The 17,704-nt window shown below is 40.6% G+C and overlaps 1 protein-coding gene across 1 annotated transcript; it reads right to left on the bottom strand.

Moving 5' to 3' along the window:
* Positions 1–64: 64 nt before the first annotated feature.
* On the bottom strand, positions 65–10,044 carry LOC306968043 (thioredoxin domain-containing protein 6-like). The gene is made up of 17 exons (XM_079563284.1): positions 9,958–10,044; positions 9,811–9,868; positions 9,548–9,651; positions 9,407–9,478; positions 9,079–9,195; positions 8,190–8,268; positions 8,006–8,088; positions 7,831–7,923; positions 6,905–7,059; positions 5,384–5,580; positions 4,926–5,070; positions 4,734–4,841; positions 4,156–4,307; positions 3,817–3,961; positions 1,356–1,618; positions 1,199–1,267; positions 65–196 (listed from the first exon to the last, which is right to left on the bottom strand). Exons 1-17 carry the CDS (start codon positions 9,988–9,990, stop codon positions 126–128), a joined length of 1,944 nt encoding a protein of 647 aa, XP_079419410.1. The 5' UTR covers positions 9,991–10,044; the 3' UTR covers positions 65–125.
* Positions 10,045–17,704: the final 7,660 nt, after the last annotated feature.

Here is a 17,704-nt window from a genome sequence, read left to right as displayed (position 1 = left end):
GCATGTGGTCACGTCGCATTAAAACCACCTCAAACCTCTGTAGAGTATTTTATTACAACCTTTATTGCATGATTCGGTTAGTGTTTCTGTTGTGTTAAGAGAGAACTGTACACAGATCTATTGTTTTATTGGTCTGGGTCATCACTTTCTTGCGTTTCTGTCTCTGTGCTGTAGAGATTCAAGTCCGGAGGAAGACCTGTGTGGAGAAAGCTTCAACAATTACACTGTAATTAACTAAACAAACGGTAATTAAGTGAGGATTAGGGGGATCATTTTGCCACATAATACTGACAACAAATCAGACATTACAAGATTAATATTTTTTTCAAGATGATAGCAAGAATATTCAGCCAATTTGCAAAACTTTTTCGTGTGTACAGTTCCTTCCTACCGCCCACGTACAGTAGAGACATTTACATTCAGCTCTCATTTCTCATCAGTAAAACCTATTTGCGCTTAAGTAAAGGGGGAATGATCCTCGCCAATAGGGAATCTTCAGTGAAATAGTGCTCAGCCTCGGCAGCTGTTCCCCTTCATAAAAATCCTCTTCATTTTTTACACACAGATACTGAGCGGTTTCAATGAGTGTTTCAGCCGCTGCCTGTGACATTATGAAGATGAGTGGCCTCACTGTCCTATAAATCTGGAAAACACAACCTCATCATCACAGCAATCTACTGTAAATCGTTGCGGGGTGTTTTTTCTGAAGCCACATAACCAATAGACTGTCACTACTGCTGCAAATAATGCTCCGTTATGGCCTTTTTGGATTTGAATAGTGTAACAGGTAAACGATAGGAGTTCCTTTAGTTTAAATAACCACTATTATTACCAACTTTTCTGACTTTTTCGCCATTTTAGTTGTGTGGTGTTTCCTTCATGCCTATTTGAGTAAACCAGTTTGAGTAAATTCAGTCTCTCTTAAGAACTGGTGCCCCCGTTGTTCATGTCATGACATTTTTGAATTCCAGACACCATTACTGGGCTCGTTTTGATCATATCAGTGCCCGATTTACCCCCACTGCATCACATCTCTTGTTAATTGCTGTTGTTTTTGGAGTCATTCTGCTTTGTTCTAAGATCCAAGTGTTTTGTTGAGTCCAGTCCATACAAAACCAGAGCCCGGTTGTCCAAAATAATTGAGGACTTAAAAAAACTTTTCCAAACCATGACCATTTCTACAAAATATGACAAATACCTTCATATTCAGACATTTGTCCAGAAGAACTTGTCATTCCTGCGTCTGTAGCGTTGCTTTGCTCTTTTACTGAAAAACAAAATTGATCTTGACATATTTTCCCAAAACAAGAATACAAAAACATATTTGGTGATTAAAAAAAAAAAGAAGTTTGTACCTAAAGCGAATCCAGCCATTTCCCCCTCACTGCTGGTCACTTGCTCTGAGCTCCGGTCTCCAAACATTAGCTGTATCTCCCTGTGCGCCTGCTCTTCGCTGGAGGAGCCATGGACCGCATTGTGTAAGATGTCGGAGCCGAATCGGGCCCTTAGCAAATCTGGGGACGTCTCCTTGGCTTTGTCCGGGTCTGTGGGGCCCATCGCTGCCCTCCAATCCTCCACCGCATTCTCTTTAGAGAGTACGAGCAGCACACAGGGAGCACTGAAACAAAACCAACAGGGACCAATGAGTCACCTGAGCTAGGTAGCATTATGAAGCCAGTTCACCCAAGATAAAGAATAAAATACAGGCTTTTTACAGGGGGAGTTGTGTTGGTGAAAACAGGGTTTCCACTGGGCTTTGAAAAGCATTAAGTCATTAAATTAATTGCGCCAAAATGAAGGCCTTCAATGTCATGAAAAAGCATTAAACTGGACTTGCTGCTGCCTGTATGTTTGTTTGTTTGTTTGTTAACTTTATTGTCCCCGTAGGGAAATTTGTCCTCTGCATTTAACCCATCCTTCGATGCCGCTGGGGCAACCCGTAAGGAGCAGTGGTCGACGGCCGTGCCGCGCCCGGGGACCCATCTCCATGATGTGGAGCCAGGCTGATGGTCAGAATCACCTGGCTGGAGGATTCACCTATTGTACATGTTTTTAGTGGTAGGGGAAACCGGAGTACCCGGAGGAAACCTACGCAGACACGGGGAGAACATGCAAACTCCACACAGAAAGGCCCCGTCCTTGGTGGGAGTCGAACCCGGGACCTTCTAGCTGTGAAGCGGAGGCGCTAACCGCTGCGCTACCGTGCCGCCCGTATAACCCTGGTAGAATCCATTAAAAAAAACTCTTTATTGTGAGTGGGTTTGCTTCCCCTCAGCCTAAACGGAGATGTTACTTGCTTTGTTTTAACTACAGGTAGTCAAAAGAAAAGAGACTGGAGATTATGTGCGGGGCTTAAGTTTAGATTAAGAGCCGGGCTATGAGACGTATTCTGCAGAAGTGCCCTGCTATACTAATCTTTCACCGCTTACTGTCTGGATAGCTGCATTGAGGGTACCATGAATAAAAGGCATCTCCTAAATCTCGACCGTGAATGGAACCATGAATAACACTGAAATCGTCTTATTAACCACAAGCTTGGATTTGAATAAAACAAGGCTTTCTGTTTCAAGAGGTGATTAAACTTTCAGCGGCCGAGAAGCAAGGCAGCAAATCTCTTTTATATCTGCCGCAATTGTCCTTTAGTGACTCCGTTTTGGACGGGTCTAAACAGGGCCCTCAAACGTATCAGTTCAGAGTGCTGATCGCGGAGAACAAACTGATTTCTTTACGGAAACAACAACCCTGCATGTAATATTTATGCAGTGGTTGATTACAAGGCCCTAAGTTGGCAGTGTTTATAGGTGCCTTTGCCAACCAACTGTGAACACTATATTGGGAAAAAATACTTAGCGGGGTGGGTCATTATTTTTTACAAGGGGCCACATCAGTAAACTGAATTGGCTTAGAGGGCTGAACCAACGATATCTTGAACCTGCTCAACTTTCTCCCATTGCAAAATGTACAAAAATATACCTGGAACTCGCTTGATGGTCATTGTAAATATACAATAATTGTAATTGTAAACAGACAAAATAACAGAACTGATCAGTCAAGTGATTGTACAGTTAACAAAGAGGCAGAAATCATAAGATTGCTCTTCTGTGCTCCTTTTCATTCGAGCCGCATTGACTGAGCAGTTTGGTTATGTACAACGTAATGATACAACGCCACACAATTTGGTGTGGAAAATGCCCAACAAATATATATAAATTATGAAGAGAGGGTTAGGGTTAGGGTGGACAAAATTTCTTTCTAGGCTGCAGTTTGCCCACCTCTGGCTAGGGCTGGGTACCGTTAAATGATATTGGAAAAAAAGTTTAGACACGACTGATATCTAAAAAATGAAAGTATCGAAAGCAGGTACGGAAAAAACCTTGTATATCTTTAGATCCAGTTTTCTTGCTGTCGGAGGTCAGCTCAAATAAATGACTTTTTCCCATCCCCCCCCCCCCCATTTTTGCCCAATTTCCTATTCTTTTTTTTACCTAATTGTTTCCTGAAAATCTTTGCTCATTCTTTTTTACTTATATTTTCCCTATTTCCATTTTTTTTTAATGTTATTTTTGCCCAGATTATTCCCCATTTTTCACACATTTCCTGACATTGGAACCCGATATTGTAAATCTTCCACACATTATTGTTCTGTTTTCTGGTTCTAGATGACAGATATTTGAGTATAGGTATTGGGAAAAGTATCATTCAGGTATCAGTATCAGAAACCAAGTATCACTAAACTACCGGTATTGAAACAAATGCAACGGTGCCCAGCCCTACCTTTGGCCTATAAGGAATGGTTCTCTGATGTTAAAGACTAACCTAGAAATGAACTGGACCAGCTGATTGAAGAACGACTTTTCCCTGTGCTCCGAGTAGAACTCCTCAGCAACTTCCTTGGACAAAAAGGTCTCCTTCTGATCATTAATTATAAAACCTTGTCTCTGAATTTCCTCCAAAATCTCATCTGGTAAAGTGAACAAAAGAACAGGGTAGTGTAAAACATAGCAAGATAAAAAACAAAATAAAAGAGTTTGTAGTTTGTAACATTACATCTGTTATCTTCAAAATAAATATTTGGTTGGGGCCTTCCTATAAGGACTTCTTTAACTCGGTCAGGGACAGAAATGTCTGAAAGTAGATTGCATCAGTTCTTCCAACCTTTATGCTCCTCCGCGGCGTCTGGTTTGATCACGGCCAGAGTGCGCTGTCTGGGAAAGAAAAAGCCGATCTCCCGCCGCGCGTCCACTCTGCTGGCGCTGCCGTGGAGCTGGTTGATGGGCTCGTTCTCCACACAGAAGCGGGCCCTCAGACTGAAGCGTGGGGGACACTGAAGTCAGCATGTGATCTGATGGTTTTCCAGCCATTTTCAGGTAAGGGCTGTAATTTACTGCACTTCTCCAACCGCTCGCACTCAGTCTCTGTGTGTGTCTACTTCACATAGTCATTTCCCGGAAACTGTCGGGAAGCCTCAAAAATATGTGATCAATGAAAGATCCAGGCATAGAAAGATGCGTCTTTTCGAAGAGCTGCACTACAATCGGACAAAGAAGTGTGATTTTTACAAAAGGCTTTCTTTACTTCACAATGCCATGTGTGTAATTCACTGAGAAAAGAGGTCAAGAGATGACTCTTCGTAGTAAGAGCTGTCAGCGTTACACCAGCTCCTTTCTTCATTAGCGATCCCTCACTGACCTCTGTGGACTAATTTGAAAGTAATACATTAGAGGAAGACTCACCACAATGGGTTTTCATCTTTGGCTTCAGCAACATTGGGAGGACCAAGCATAGTTTTCCAGTGTTGGACAGCGTCAACTTTGGCCAGGACCAAGGCTAGCACAGGTCCACTTAAAGAAATAGTGGCAAATAATCTTCATTCATTGATTGTTTTCTTTTCAATCTTCCGCATGCAAATGAGTAACAAATCTTACCTGGTCATAGTTTTGAGCAGTGCAGAAAAGTAGCTTTCATCGACTTGTTGGGCATAAAACTGTCTAACCTGCTCCTCTTTCAGCGTCACCTCCCTGTGAAAAGTCACGGTAAAGCCGGCCTCATGGATTGCATTGAGGATTTGATCTGTAAATATTTTTTGTAACAGAAATCAAACTTAGTAGAATTCACCAAGATATTTCCATTTTTGTTGAGTAAACTTTGAATTGTGGAGCAGCACTAATAGTGATACTAGTTATGGCCTCTTGTGCATTATTGGCTGTTGTAGTAGATGTAGCACTGTGATGTATCTGTTTAAAGAGTGCTTAAATCATTTTTACTTGCATATAAACAATATTCTTCACCTCTATTTACTCCCACAGCTATTCATTTCCCACACACAACACCTTTGCTTATGTCTGCCTGTAGTTGTTTTGGATGCACATGGCACTTGCCCTACCCCTGCTCTCCCGGGCTACGTCAGGCCGGATAAGCGCCAGTGTCCTCTCCACAGGCTCTTCCTCCCCATCCTTCTCCGGGGCTGTGGCCGTCCTGAAGTTGGGGAAGAGAAAGGCGAGCTCCCTGCCGGCCTGGTCACTGTCCTCGCTGCCGTGCACCGCGTTGTACAGAGTCTGTGTGCCGTACTGTGCCCGTAAGCTGCAGGGAGCCGAGGGGAAAAGGAGAGGGAAGCAGATGGTGGCTCGGCTGGTGCTCGACCAAGAGAGAGGTGGAATATTTGGGTGTGTCTGGTGCAATGGGCCAGAATGTGCTGTTCATTTGGGTTTTTTACAGCTTTTGGACCAGGGTTGTGCATACGGTTCCAATCAAGTATGCAAAAACATGTCCCTCTGCATGACTAAGGGTAAAACAGTTGTTCTCAAATTGTAGTGTGGTTTCTACACTTGGTATATTGACCTCTTCTATTGGGATTGACATTGTCAAGACTTTAATTCAGAAAAGTCGTTCCACCACCTCATGAAATATTTGACCTTCCAAGTATGACCAGGAATGAGTTCAGATCAAATCAGACAAAAACAGATTCAAAATAGATCTGATTTGGACTAAATTAAGTTCAAGTGTAAACAATATATAAACCAGAAAAAACCTTACTTAAATGTGTTAATAAAGCAGAAAATAAATGATCTCTGATTAAAATGAGTCTATAATTGCAGATGTCCCTGAGTACCGCCTGAAGAAGCTCAAGTACCAAGAGTCACGAAACACAGACTCATTGATTTAAAACAGATTTTATCTATGTTTGGCTACGTAGACCTGCTTTAGACCTTCTAGAACACATGTGTCAAGGTCAAGGTCCGCAAGATGATTTAATATGGCCCTTTAAGGAGCATGAATTCCTGAGCATGTAAAAAAAAGAAAAAAGTAAGTCTCTACTAGTTCATTCCTGTGCGGAGTTGTGGATTTTTAACAAAATATCCAGTTTGCTCACTCCAGTCACTAGGGGGCAGCTTAAATTTAAAAAAGGAAAGAATTCCATAGGTGTCCAGCAGAGGATGCTGACATAATAAGAGATCAGGATATAAACAGCATATTACAGCCATGTGGTAAATGGTAAGTCTGCCCCAGGGCGGCTGTGGCTACAATGGTGACTTACTGCCATTGAGTGTGGTGTGAATGAATAATGACTTTACAGAAACATGTGACACAGGCTGATAAAGTGCAATAAGTGTAAGATGTTATTATTTATGAGGCCACAGTCCTTTACAATATATGCAGAGGGCAACCCGCAGTTGGGGCTGAATTTCGGCCCTCGACCCAAACGAGACACCACTGTTCTAGAAAGACTGGGTTCGGGGTTAAATCTGTCTGCTTTGTCTACAAATAATATTTGGAAAGTGAAATGTTATTTTTGGTATGAAAAACGTTAACTATAAAAAATTAACTATATCTTGAGTAAATAATTAGACACTACTGTGTGTCAAACTATGCAGCCTACGTGTGCCTGGCATTAACATAAACTAACCTTTCTGGCTTGTCTCTCCTGGCTTCCTCGATATCTGCGGGGCCAATGAAGTCAAGCCATGCACTGACAGTGTTAGCAGGGCTGTCAGGGTGTGACAGGACGAGCACGTGCAAGGGACCGCTGGACATGAACTGAACCAAGTCTTCAAAGCACGCCTGAACACCACACGAAGACATGGGCACAAACAGAAAGACAGAGCATGTTTAAATTATGAAGGGGAGCCACGGTGTAAACAATAAGCCTTTGGTTTTTCTTATCCGCTTCCTTCGGCTGTTCCCTCGAGAGATAGCAGTGGTGAATCATTCGCCTCTGTCTCACTATACCCTCCGCATCCCCCTTTCCTACAGCAGCCTTCATGTCCTCTTTAACTACAAACATTAATCTACCCTGACTACCTTGGTCAAGAAAGTGTTCGGATGTTTGGCAAATGCTCTGTTCTCTGAAAGTGTAGAGCAATAACACCTGCATAAAACAGAGCAGAGAAAAATTCTTTTAAATCAGTGTTTCTCTCCTCATACAGAATTGTGGACATGCTGCACACACAACCTAAATATAATTTGTGTAATTGCTTTTCATGTCCATGTGTTATTGTTAAATTTGTATTCAGAATTCGTAACCATTAACTCTCATCACAAGAGCCTGACACGCAGGAAAAAGCAGCTTACACAGCAGCTCTATTTTGAGCCCTGTGAAAAATGCAGATGGACGTGCGATGTGCTGCGGCTAAATGAAATGATTGTGCACAAGCTGCTCCCTGCTTTCCAAAATGTCAAGGGCTCAGAGTAAAACTCGCATAACACCTTAGTTTGACTCGACTCGTATCCAGTTTGTAAAATGCCAACTGTCTTCAGAGCGTTTGCTCCTTCACTATATGCAGTGTATGCTGTTTAATCCCCTAATGTATTCTCCTTGTTTCCAGGCAATACCTCTTGTGCTTTGTGCTGGTAGAAATCTCCAGCCTCAATCTCGGTCAGTGTGCGCTCCTCATGGACTAGGATCTCGAAACCAACGTCTTGGATCTAGACGGGGGAATAATAACAGCCGCTTTAATTGATGTCAGCAGAAATGTGCAGACAGTGTGCAGAGCTGGTCCCTGTGTACCTTCATAATGATCTCATTTGCCTTGCCATGAGCCACAGCATCTGGTTTGATGATGGCAACCGTGCAGGATTTACTGGCAGGCACTAAAGCAGAGGAGAGCAGCTTGAACGATTACCACTAATGATTCTGAATGCAAATAAGTGTGATGGTTAAAGCAGGAGAGGTTAGAAAGACCAAACCGTACCGATAAGGTTTTCCTCAGTTTCAGACTGTGTTGAGGGCTCCTCCTCTTTTGGATCTTCATCAAGGCCTTCATCTTTAATCTGATGAACACATGCAGGTTTTAAACAAGTTTCTTCATTATAGTTTAATAAAAAAAAGAGATAATACAATAAAAAGGCTTACACTTGATTTGACAAGCTTCTCAAAGCCCTACACGCTAGTCATTCTTCATACTGCTCGGTCGCAAGCTACTATTGTAACCACAGCTGGTCTGCGGTACTGACACAGGCAATGCCACCAATCTGCCCCTCTGACAGCCCCATCAATGATTCACTCACATAGGCAAGGTGAGTGAAGTATGTTGCCAAAGGACACAACAAGCCTAACCAAACATAACCAGACTCTGCTCATTCTAAACTACCTAAAAAACAAAACAAATTCACGCCTTTATTTCAAGCAGAATAGCTTATTGTAATGGCCTTTTAACTGGCCTTATAACTGCTCTCCCTATAAATGCTATAAAACAACTACAATTAATCCAAAATGCTGCTGCAAGGGTACTTACTACAACAGATATACGATCACATCAGTCCAGTTTTGAAACTGTTGCGCAAAGAACTGATTTTAAAGGCACACTGCGTAACATTGTGGATTATACTGTTGCCAACAATGCAAAACATGCTCCTAATGACCAGCTATACACAGATGCTATTTTCGCAGGTCATCAAAAATGGATTTAAAAATGGACATCAACATCCCCATGAAGATGAGCTGGGGTTTGTCTCTGCAGCATCATGTTGCTGACACTGACTGACTTGTTGTTATATTGTCAATTTTATACCAGACATCGAATAAGAAGATGAATAAATGACTGAATATGCATAGTATGTCCAGGTTTCTTTTGTCCTTACCACCCTTCGCTCTCCATTTTGCTCTAGGACTGTCTTCTCCTTGGCAAGTTCTTCGACAATTATCTTCTGAAGCAGAGGAGCATTGGCCCCTCGCAGCACGGCCACCAGCTCACCGCCCTGTCCGTGACATTCAGAATGCATTGAACATTGGCTCAAAGATGACAAAGAAATGTTTACTTTTATAAGTCCTATAATTGTAGAAACATTTAAGTGAGCCAAATGACGAAGCAAAAAAACAACAACACTCACTTCTTTTAACCTTACCTTGCCATTAATTATTATTACTATTATCGATTATTTTAGATAAAGATATTTGAATATTACACACCCCATAAAACAAGAAGGTGGGTTCACATTTTCCTCGATATCTTTCCAAAGTGTCAATGCTGTCTGCTTCAGCCTGCAAAAAAAATGTTTGAGTCCATGTTTTATACATATATATAAATAATGATTTTGCAGCTAAACTTACTGTGGCAAAATGCAAAAGGTCGTCTCCCAATTCATTCTTTATTTTCCTCAGCAGACTTATCACTGCTCGACATGGGCCACACCACTGTTGATACACATCCACAACTACAGACCACGAGAAAGACAAGGAGGCTGCTTTACCCAGAATGAACACAAGAGGGCAGCAGCGCGCTTTTAACTGCAGAGACTGAACTACTGTAATCCTGTTTTTAGTTAGTTAAACTTTACCTTTTGTTCCTCCCCTCTCATTAACTCTTAGCTTACCTGTTAAACCTTTGATTGCAAGCATTTCTTCCCATTGTTCCTGGTTGATTAAGGACACCTAAATAGAAATAAACAATTGCAAAACATAAAAAAAAAACGAATTCTATTTCATGTGGTCGATATGCCCATGTAGACGGCTGTACAAACCTGCAAACTGGCCTCCTTCTTTTTGGCCGCCATTGGCAAACCCAAGAAATCCTTAAATTAAAATATATGTGAAGGGAATTAATATACGAAGCGTTTAGTTTGAGAAGTTATCTCTAAATTCTCGCAGCGCCTCCTACACGACCTCGAGTTTGTTTGGGCGCCAGGTTACCTAGCAACCGCGCTCAAGCTTTGCGGAGAGTTTGCCGTATAATGATTAAAAGTGTCACAAATAAACACAATGCCGTCACGACAGTCGCTTCAACGCAATTAGCGCAATTAGTCCAGATGAGGTGGTGTTTTATTTCTGCGCCCAACTTCACTTTCAAATTGAACTTTACGTTTCTCTCTGCAGTCACTGGGATGCTGATGTCTGCTGTAAAAGTAAGAGAGTCAACTTACTTTAACAACTTTGCCTGGTCGCCAAGAGGTGCATGCATTAAGTGGCAAATCTTCATTTAAAGGCGTAAAATAGATGTGTTTTGTATTTTGTTTAATTAAATCTTTATAATGATTTCTTTGGATGTTTTTCATGGTACAATTTAATTTTCACATTAGGCTATTTCATGTAATTTATCATAATTTATGTCACTATTGAAACCTGAATCCGGCTTTTACGCTCAAACAGTTACTCAGTAGGCTACTCACACTACTCAAGTAACATTTACTCTTGAGTATATTTGGGCCACTACGTTTTACATCTACTTGAGTAAAATTATTTCAAACTTACTCTAAAGCTACTTACTACTACTCTACCCATCTCTACTCCACAAACCTTTTTTCTGATCATATAGTGATAGTGATAATGAAACAACATGCAGTATTACAAACTTTAGAAATGGTGTCATAAAACATAAAAGTGACTTTAAATACTATTTGTAGACTACCATTAGTAGTCAGGGAATGCCCCTGTCAGTGACTATTCTCCTGAGCTTGTGCATCCTTGTGGGAACAGCAGACAAGGTCTTGGTTCTGAGTTTGTGCGGACAAATACACTCACAAATCTGCATAGGTTCCGTCTCCAATCTCAACAGCATCCCATGTGCCATAACACTTCTGTAATGACTACTGATGTGGCTGCAGTTGTCCCATGAGCTCCAGGGATACTGCAGCAAAAAGGCAATGTTTTTCAATCTATGGACATCTTCACGGAAAAGGTTGTTCATGTGGATGTGATTAGGCAGCAGACAATCTGTAGCCGTGTTGCATACATTTCATGTGCCATAAAGCTCCTATACCAACTTGAACTATTTGTGAAAGTCATCCTCAACAGACTTTTGGTTCCCAGCAGGCCCCAAACACACCATTTGTCATTAGTGTCCCGGTGGAACGCTGTTAATCTCTCCAGTGTGACGGAAACAGAGGATTTGAGTCTGCGACAGCGCACACCCCATTAGCCCCCATTACCACGTCTTAAGCACAGAAGTCATATTTAAGCCCCATTTAAGAATAACTGTATTTGTTGTGTCTATTTTCAGCGGCTTTATGCTCCACTCCTCTGCGCTCAGGACTTAAAGGACCCCATGCTGTTGTCTAAAAGCAAAACGTCAAATTAATCCTATTCACCATGTCAGGTCTTCGAAGATTTACGGTAAACATACGAAAAACCTTTTTCAACTGTTTGCCTTTGGTCTGCTCAGCTGTGAAAGCCATTGTGCTAATTTACATAGTATAATCTAAATGATGTGAAGTGTAATGTCATTTTAACTGTTTAAATGGCCTAGTAACAGTGAAGAAACAAGAACTTAATGTGCCATCACAGATTATTTTTCAAATGAAATTATAGCAGCCTCAGTCTGTCAGACATAAAATCAATTTTGGAGAAATAAGCAATCTTTTCAAATTGCAAAATACACGCTTAGACGTCACCATTGAAGTTGGCTATGGAGAATGAATGTTATATTGAATGTCTGTCCTTTTTTTTTTGGTAAAATGCAAAAACGTCCTTAATATTAGCAGTAACTAAACTGCCGGATCATTACTGATAACTGCATCTAGATCACCAGCGCATCCGAATGCAGTAATGTAGAGTATTTACATTTTAAAATTATTTAGTATTTAATTTTTTTTTTTTTTTTTTTAAAGTTGCATTTATACTTGGCCTGAGTTGCTGCACTTGGGGAACTAGTTTCAGATGCGGTATGAAGTCTGAGCAGCAGCAGATTGCTTTAGGTATACATGAACGGTGATAAACTCAAAATTGGCATATTATCCTACCTCATACTAAACTACACACTATATATGAAAATGCAAAGATACGCAAACATGTGTAATAATAAAAGTGAGACTGGAGACAAGCAGACAATTGGACTTTCTACAGTATGTGGAACATTTTGGCAATTTACTTAAACTTACAGTACCTCCAAATAATGTGTAGAAAAAAAAAAAAAAGTTCTATACGCTCAATCCTAGGCTGAATAGTACTAGTGATAGTACATAGTGCTCAGTCAGTGGTTCCCTAAGTGGCGGTATTTTATTTATTTGTTTTTGCTGCGAGTCCCTGATTGTTTGCATAGTGATATTGCGGGTCCAGGTCTGAAAAGTTGTGCTCGGAGAGAAGTAGTTGTTGTAGAAGTGTAGTGGAAATATAATGCTCGATAGAAGCTCTGATGAGTTTTATGAAATAAAGTAGTTGTTGTAGTAGTTGTTGTGTAGCAGTGGTCGAACCATTGTATTAGCAATAAGAATAACTGTAGTTGTGTAAAAAAAAACAACAACAGCAGTCGTTGAGGAGCAGCTGTTAATGGCGTACCTTGCTGGTGTATTCTGTGCCTATTGGGGGAAAAAGGCTATTTCCATATTCTTGTAGCGTATCACAAAATCCATACATTCTTACACACTGTTTTTGTGGAGTTTTGTGACAAGCCTTCCAGAATACTTCGCTGCATGCTTATCAGCTCCTGCAGCTTTAAACCCATCCTGTTAGCAATACTATTATTGAATACAAAATATCCAACAAATATGTGTCTGCATTTTTGTCCTGCTTAAAGATGGACATTTGAAACTTCCATTACAGCTCCAGTGCTCTTGAGTGGCATGTTTAGAGGTTTCGGAAAATTAAGTTCAGACCAAGGAAGTTGCTTTTAGGCAGATTTTTTTTCTCTTCCAGGTATATGGACAACAATGACTGTGCGCTATTCCTAATTTCTCAAAGAGACAGTACAGTATAGTTCTGTGACCATGGGTCAGGATGTGTCAGTCTGAAGACACGGGGGCTCGGTGCCCCTGCTCTCACAGCAGCCGTACAGTGACAGTAGAAGCCAGTTTGGAGTAAGTCATCTGCATCTAAATAAAGAGCGCCAATGGCTTTGTCAAGGTCCATTAAGCAAATTGCTATATTTGATAAATGCCTCTAGAATCCTGTCTCTTCTCTCTCCCCGGGCCACCAGAGTATACTGTAGTGAAAATGGCTTCTTGTTTATGAGATTCAAGTGAAATGGTATGCAAATTTGCATTGTGTTGGGGAGTGTATGTTTTCAGAAGAATTGTGAGGTTTTCCATTTCCACAAGTGCCTTATACTGCAACACAGGCACTTTTCAATAGATTCACAACGTGCTGGACACATTTTGTGGCTTCAACCAAGTGACTGAGTTATTGAATAAGGCCTCCACGTAAGTTAAATAAAGATTCACCTTTTACAGGGAAGGCCTTGACTTTTGTGCAAGTTTTTGTTTCATCAAACATCTGCATTTGATAGTTCAAAGGAAAATTTACCACAGAATTCTGGCCATGCTTCTGTGGGTATAGGTTATGACATAACAAGATGCGTACCAGGTAACAAGAAAGTAATTGCACATGTAACAGGTATTTACACATTTAAGTGCAAGGTTCAATAACTGTGTTCGGAGAGTAATGAAGGTGTACAACATGCAGGTGTATGCGTAACAGGGTGTAATAAAGGTACATAGCATCTCAGTTTAGATTACAGCTCGTGCTCATGTGTAGTTACCCATGAGAGGGTTTCTGGATTCAAACTGACATTTAATCTAAATTTCTCCGAAAATCATGATATTACTCAACGATTTTTACTGTGTAAATTCATCAAAAATACAAAAACTATGTACTAAGTATATTCAGCTACAGTTTTGGGTGAAATTGACATTCCACAAACACCTTTGTTAAACGTTGTACACCTTTGTTACACCTTACACTTTAATGTTTAAATACCTGTATTTACATGTGTAATTACTTTCTTGTTCCCTGCGCCTGCACATGGAACTCGTGTGCTGTGATCTAAGTGTTACCGATGTTTTTTTTACTTTACTGACCACTTGTGTCTGGATTTATTTGGCCACAATTTGTACTTAGTTCCAAAAAAAGAAAAAAATAGTGTGACGCCAATTTAGCCAGTTTGATATGCCGTCAAACATGACCTAAAAATCTGAAATATTTTTAATTAACTTTCAAAAAAGCCACCCAAATACTTAACCAGAAAACACGTTTGTAAAGGTGACAACCAATTTAGCTTCCTGCTACTTCTCTTAATTAAAAATGCTATCTCTTTCGCAGCGATACTAGTGTGTAATTAGTGGTCTGTCCATGTTATCAAAGCTAGCAGGCCTGGAGGTTAATAGCTGCTATGGTTCAGTGGGATTCCTGCCTCATATACTGCCTCGGACTCCACAGGCAGAGAGCGACTGAAGCCTCACCAAATGAAATCATTCAGACTTGTGCTCATGGATTCATGAATTATGTTCAAACTGAAAAGTCTGAGCGCATTCACTCCCTCAAAGTCAGAACAATGCTGGGATGGGCTTCAAGGCTAAACAGAAAGGAAGCTCATGAGAATCAGTATGAGTTCAACTCAGTGTGTATGACTTTGCTTTGTTACTGCTATTGTTCTTATTTACTGATTTGCAACAAGCTCTATTGCAAGACAATATAGGCTAAATAGTGTCTTTTCAAAGACGTGCATAAACAATTCACTACTATATTCACTGTGTGACATGCATAGGCCATGAAATTTATGCCGCTGCTACACAATTCCTACTGCTGTTTCTGTGCAGAGTTGTGGGTGACTATTATTACTTCAGCTACTGCTTCCTACTACTGTAATCATTGAATAACATCTACAATAGACACACAGACACACAGAGCCATTATTCCCTCTGTGGCGTCATAAGCAAAGGCTTCTACGGAGACGGGGGTGCAGTAGGTAGGGCGGGTCGTCTCATGATCGGAAGGTCGTGGGTTTGAATCCCAGCTCCCGCAAATGCACACTGTTGTTGTGTCATTTGGGCAAGACACTTCACCCTACTTGCCTCCAGTGTCTGCGTGTCTGATTATTATTCAAATCTTTTTATTGTTTTTAAATTTAAGAACAACAAACACAAACAACAATAACAATACAACAGCAGCAGTCGGTGCTCACAAATAAGGACAAAGACAGATGAAACAAAAGGGAAACATCTAATTAAGCATAAGTGATATTGTTAGTGAATAAAATGGTTACATACATGATACAATAGGTAGAAAGAAAGTAAGTAAAGAGATAAGGGCTATACTCTGAAATCAGACTTAAAAAAATTGAGGAATGGTTGCCAGATCTTGTAGTATGTTTGGAGGGAGCCATTCACGGTATGTCGTAAATGTTCTAATTTTAAATGAGACATGACTTCCTCCATTAGGCCCTTTAAAGAAGGTGGAGCATTTTTTTCCCAATTGAGTAGAATCAAACGTCTTGCCAGTAATGTTATAAAAGCTGTTGCACAGGCCTGATGCCCCATTACAAAAATAATTGGTGGAACAACCCCAAACAAAGCTGTAACACAATTTGGTGCAATATTTTTCCTACATACAAATGAAATTGCTACAAATATTCCACCCCAAAAAGAATTAAGTGTGGGACAACCCCAAAACATATGACTTAAGTTAGCTGGGCCATAACCACACCTTGTGCAAGACACATTGGAGTGTGGATGAGAGTGTGGATGGGTGAATCGTTCCTTACTGTAAAGCGCTTTGGGCCTGATAAAGGTAGAAAAGCGCTATATAAGTTGAGTCTATAACTACTTAAAGCCACATTGTGGAATATTCCAGGTTATGTATTGTAGCTGGTGATGTCCTGCAAAGCTACAGGTCTGAGGATAGAAAGAAAAATGTCTACCGCAATTTCCCTGGCTAAAAAAAATGGTAGTTCCTTTCAAACTTGCAAAAGTTATTTCAACACGATTTGTAGACACAGAAGTAACACTTCAAACTTTAAACTCGCTGCTGTGATTTGCTCTTGATTGGAAATAGTGGGGGTGCTACAATTTCTCAAAATAGTATTTTCTAGGAAGCAAAATTACCAGCAGTGCGTTATTATTAAAGACGCAACATACAAGTCTATACTTAAGATGCAGGCTCTAACTTTCACACCTTGTCATCAACACCTTTTTTTTTTTTTTCCTCAACAAAGCCACGCTGCGATCTGATTGGATGAGACGGCATCGCACATGTGTCCTCGCTGCTATCACGTCCTGCTTTGCACAACATCACAATGCCCCAAGGCGGCTGCGACAGGGGAATAAAAGAAAAAAGGAAAATTATCAGACCTATTATGTGGATTAGGATTTATCTGCAGCCTGCCGTGTAATTGGTTTTGTGCTATCGTGGCCACGTCAGATAGGTGCTAATTGAAAAGCCGTTTTTATTAGAGTGCATAGACGTCTTCAGAGGTTAAGAAGGCGGGCCAAAGGTCTTGTTTGAGATAGCCCAGCGAATATAGATAATATTCAGGCTGCTTTCAGACAATGGAAAGCTCATGTCATTTTGATTTGTAACTGAATGAGAGCTGAGATGAGTAGAAGTCAGACCTGTACTATAGCATCGACATTGCACCCTTAAAGTATTCACACCCCTACACTTTTCCCACATTTTGTCATGTTACAGCCTCATTCCAAAATACTTTCCGGATACATTGTATCGTCATAGTAGCCCAAGGCTCTACGTCAGGTATTGATAGACAACTAACTGTCCAATCATCAGTCCCAATGCTCCACTGAGCACTGGACTGACAGCTGTCTAATCTGCCAACGCCTCAAAGTCTGTTCAACCCACCCAACGTGATGAAGACAGACTACTGTAACCTTGCAGAAAATAGTCAATAACTAACTGTTATTAGTATTAATGTAAATATAAGCAGTGTGTTTTACAGCTCTGAATATTCTGGATAAACATGATTGAATCAGAACTGTTGAATTTAATTGGTTTATTGCTCAATGAATAGGCGTTAAAATATTATCTTCACAACATCTGGATCTGGATATCTATAATATAATATAATAATATAATATAATAATAATATAGCCACAGAAGGACAATATATGACACAGATTTCACACATGTTAATATTACAGTGCAGATCTGACGAACAGATTTTTACATTAATGGTTAATACAGTTGGTCTAAAACCTGCTGCTAATGTTCTCTACTCATGCACGGTGTACGATGGGTCCTATTTTTGACTTTAACGTGGTGAACAAAATTTCCCAGGCATTCACTGACAACCCAAAGAAATCCTGCCTTGTGGCCTTTCAGTTGAGTCTGCAGGAGGCACACAGCGAGAAGAGAAAGAACATTGTGCTGTGATCGGTGTGTTAAAATGCATGGAGCTTCTAGGTATGCCTTTCATCTCCCACCCGTGCATACCTGAGTGAGTAGTTTCCATGCAGACCTGTAGAAGGTACAAAGTCGGGAAATACAGAACCTTGTAGGCATCTATGGAAACATTAGAGAATGCCATATCCCATCTCTACAGTCGGGGGC

This window comes from Gobius niger, assembly GCF_951799975.1.
Source record: "Gobius niger genome assembly, chromosome: 9".
In the NCBI taxonomy this organism is placed as follows: domain Eukaryota; kingdom Metazoa; phylum Chordata; class Actinopteri; order Gobiiformes; family Gobiidae; genus Gobius; species Gobius niger.
The sequence above is the reverse complement of the archived record's forward strand: the minus strand, read 5'-3'. Positions and strand labels throughout refer to the sequence as shown.

What these genes read in the sequence shown, in the direction of transcription:
- LOC306968043 (XM_079563284.1), bottom strand. Translation starts at nt 9,990, where the DNA reads ATGGCGGCCAAAAAGAAGGAGGCCAGTTTGCAG. An exon ending in CAAATGAGATCATTATGAAG is followed by an intron (nt 7,924 to 8,005) that starts GTACACAGGGAC and finishes TCCCCCGTCTAG; the next exon opens with ATCCAAGACGTTGGTTTCGA. An exon ending in AGGAGAGACAAGCCAGAAAG is followed by an intron (nt 5,581 to 6,904) that starts GTTAGTTTATGT and finishes GGCTCCCTGCAG; the next exon opens with CTTACGGGCACAGTACGGCA.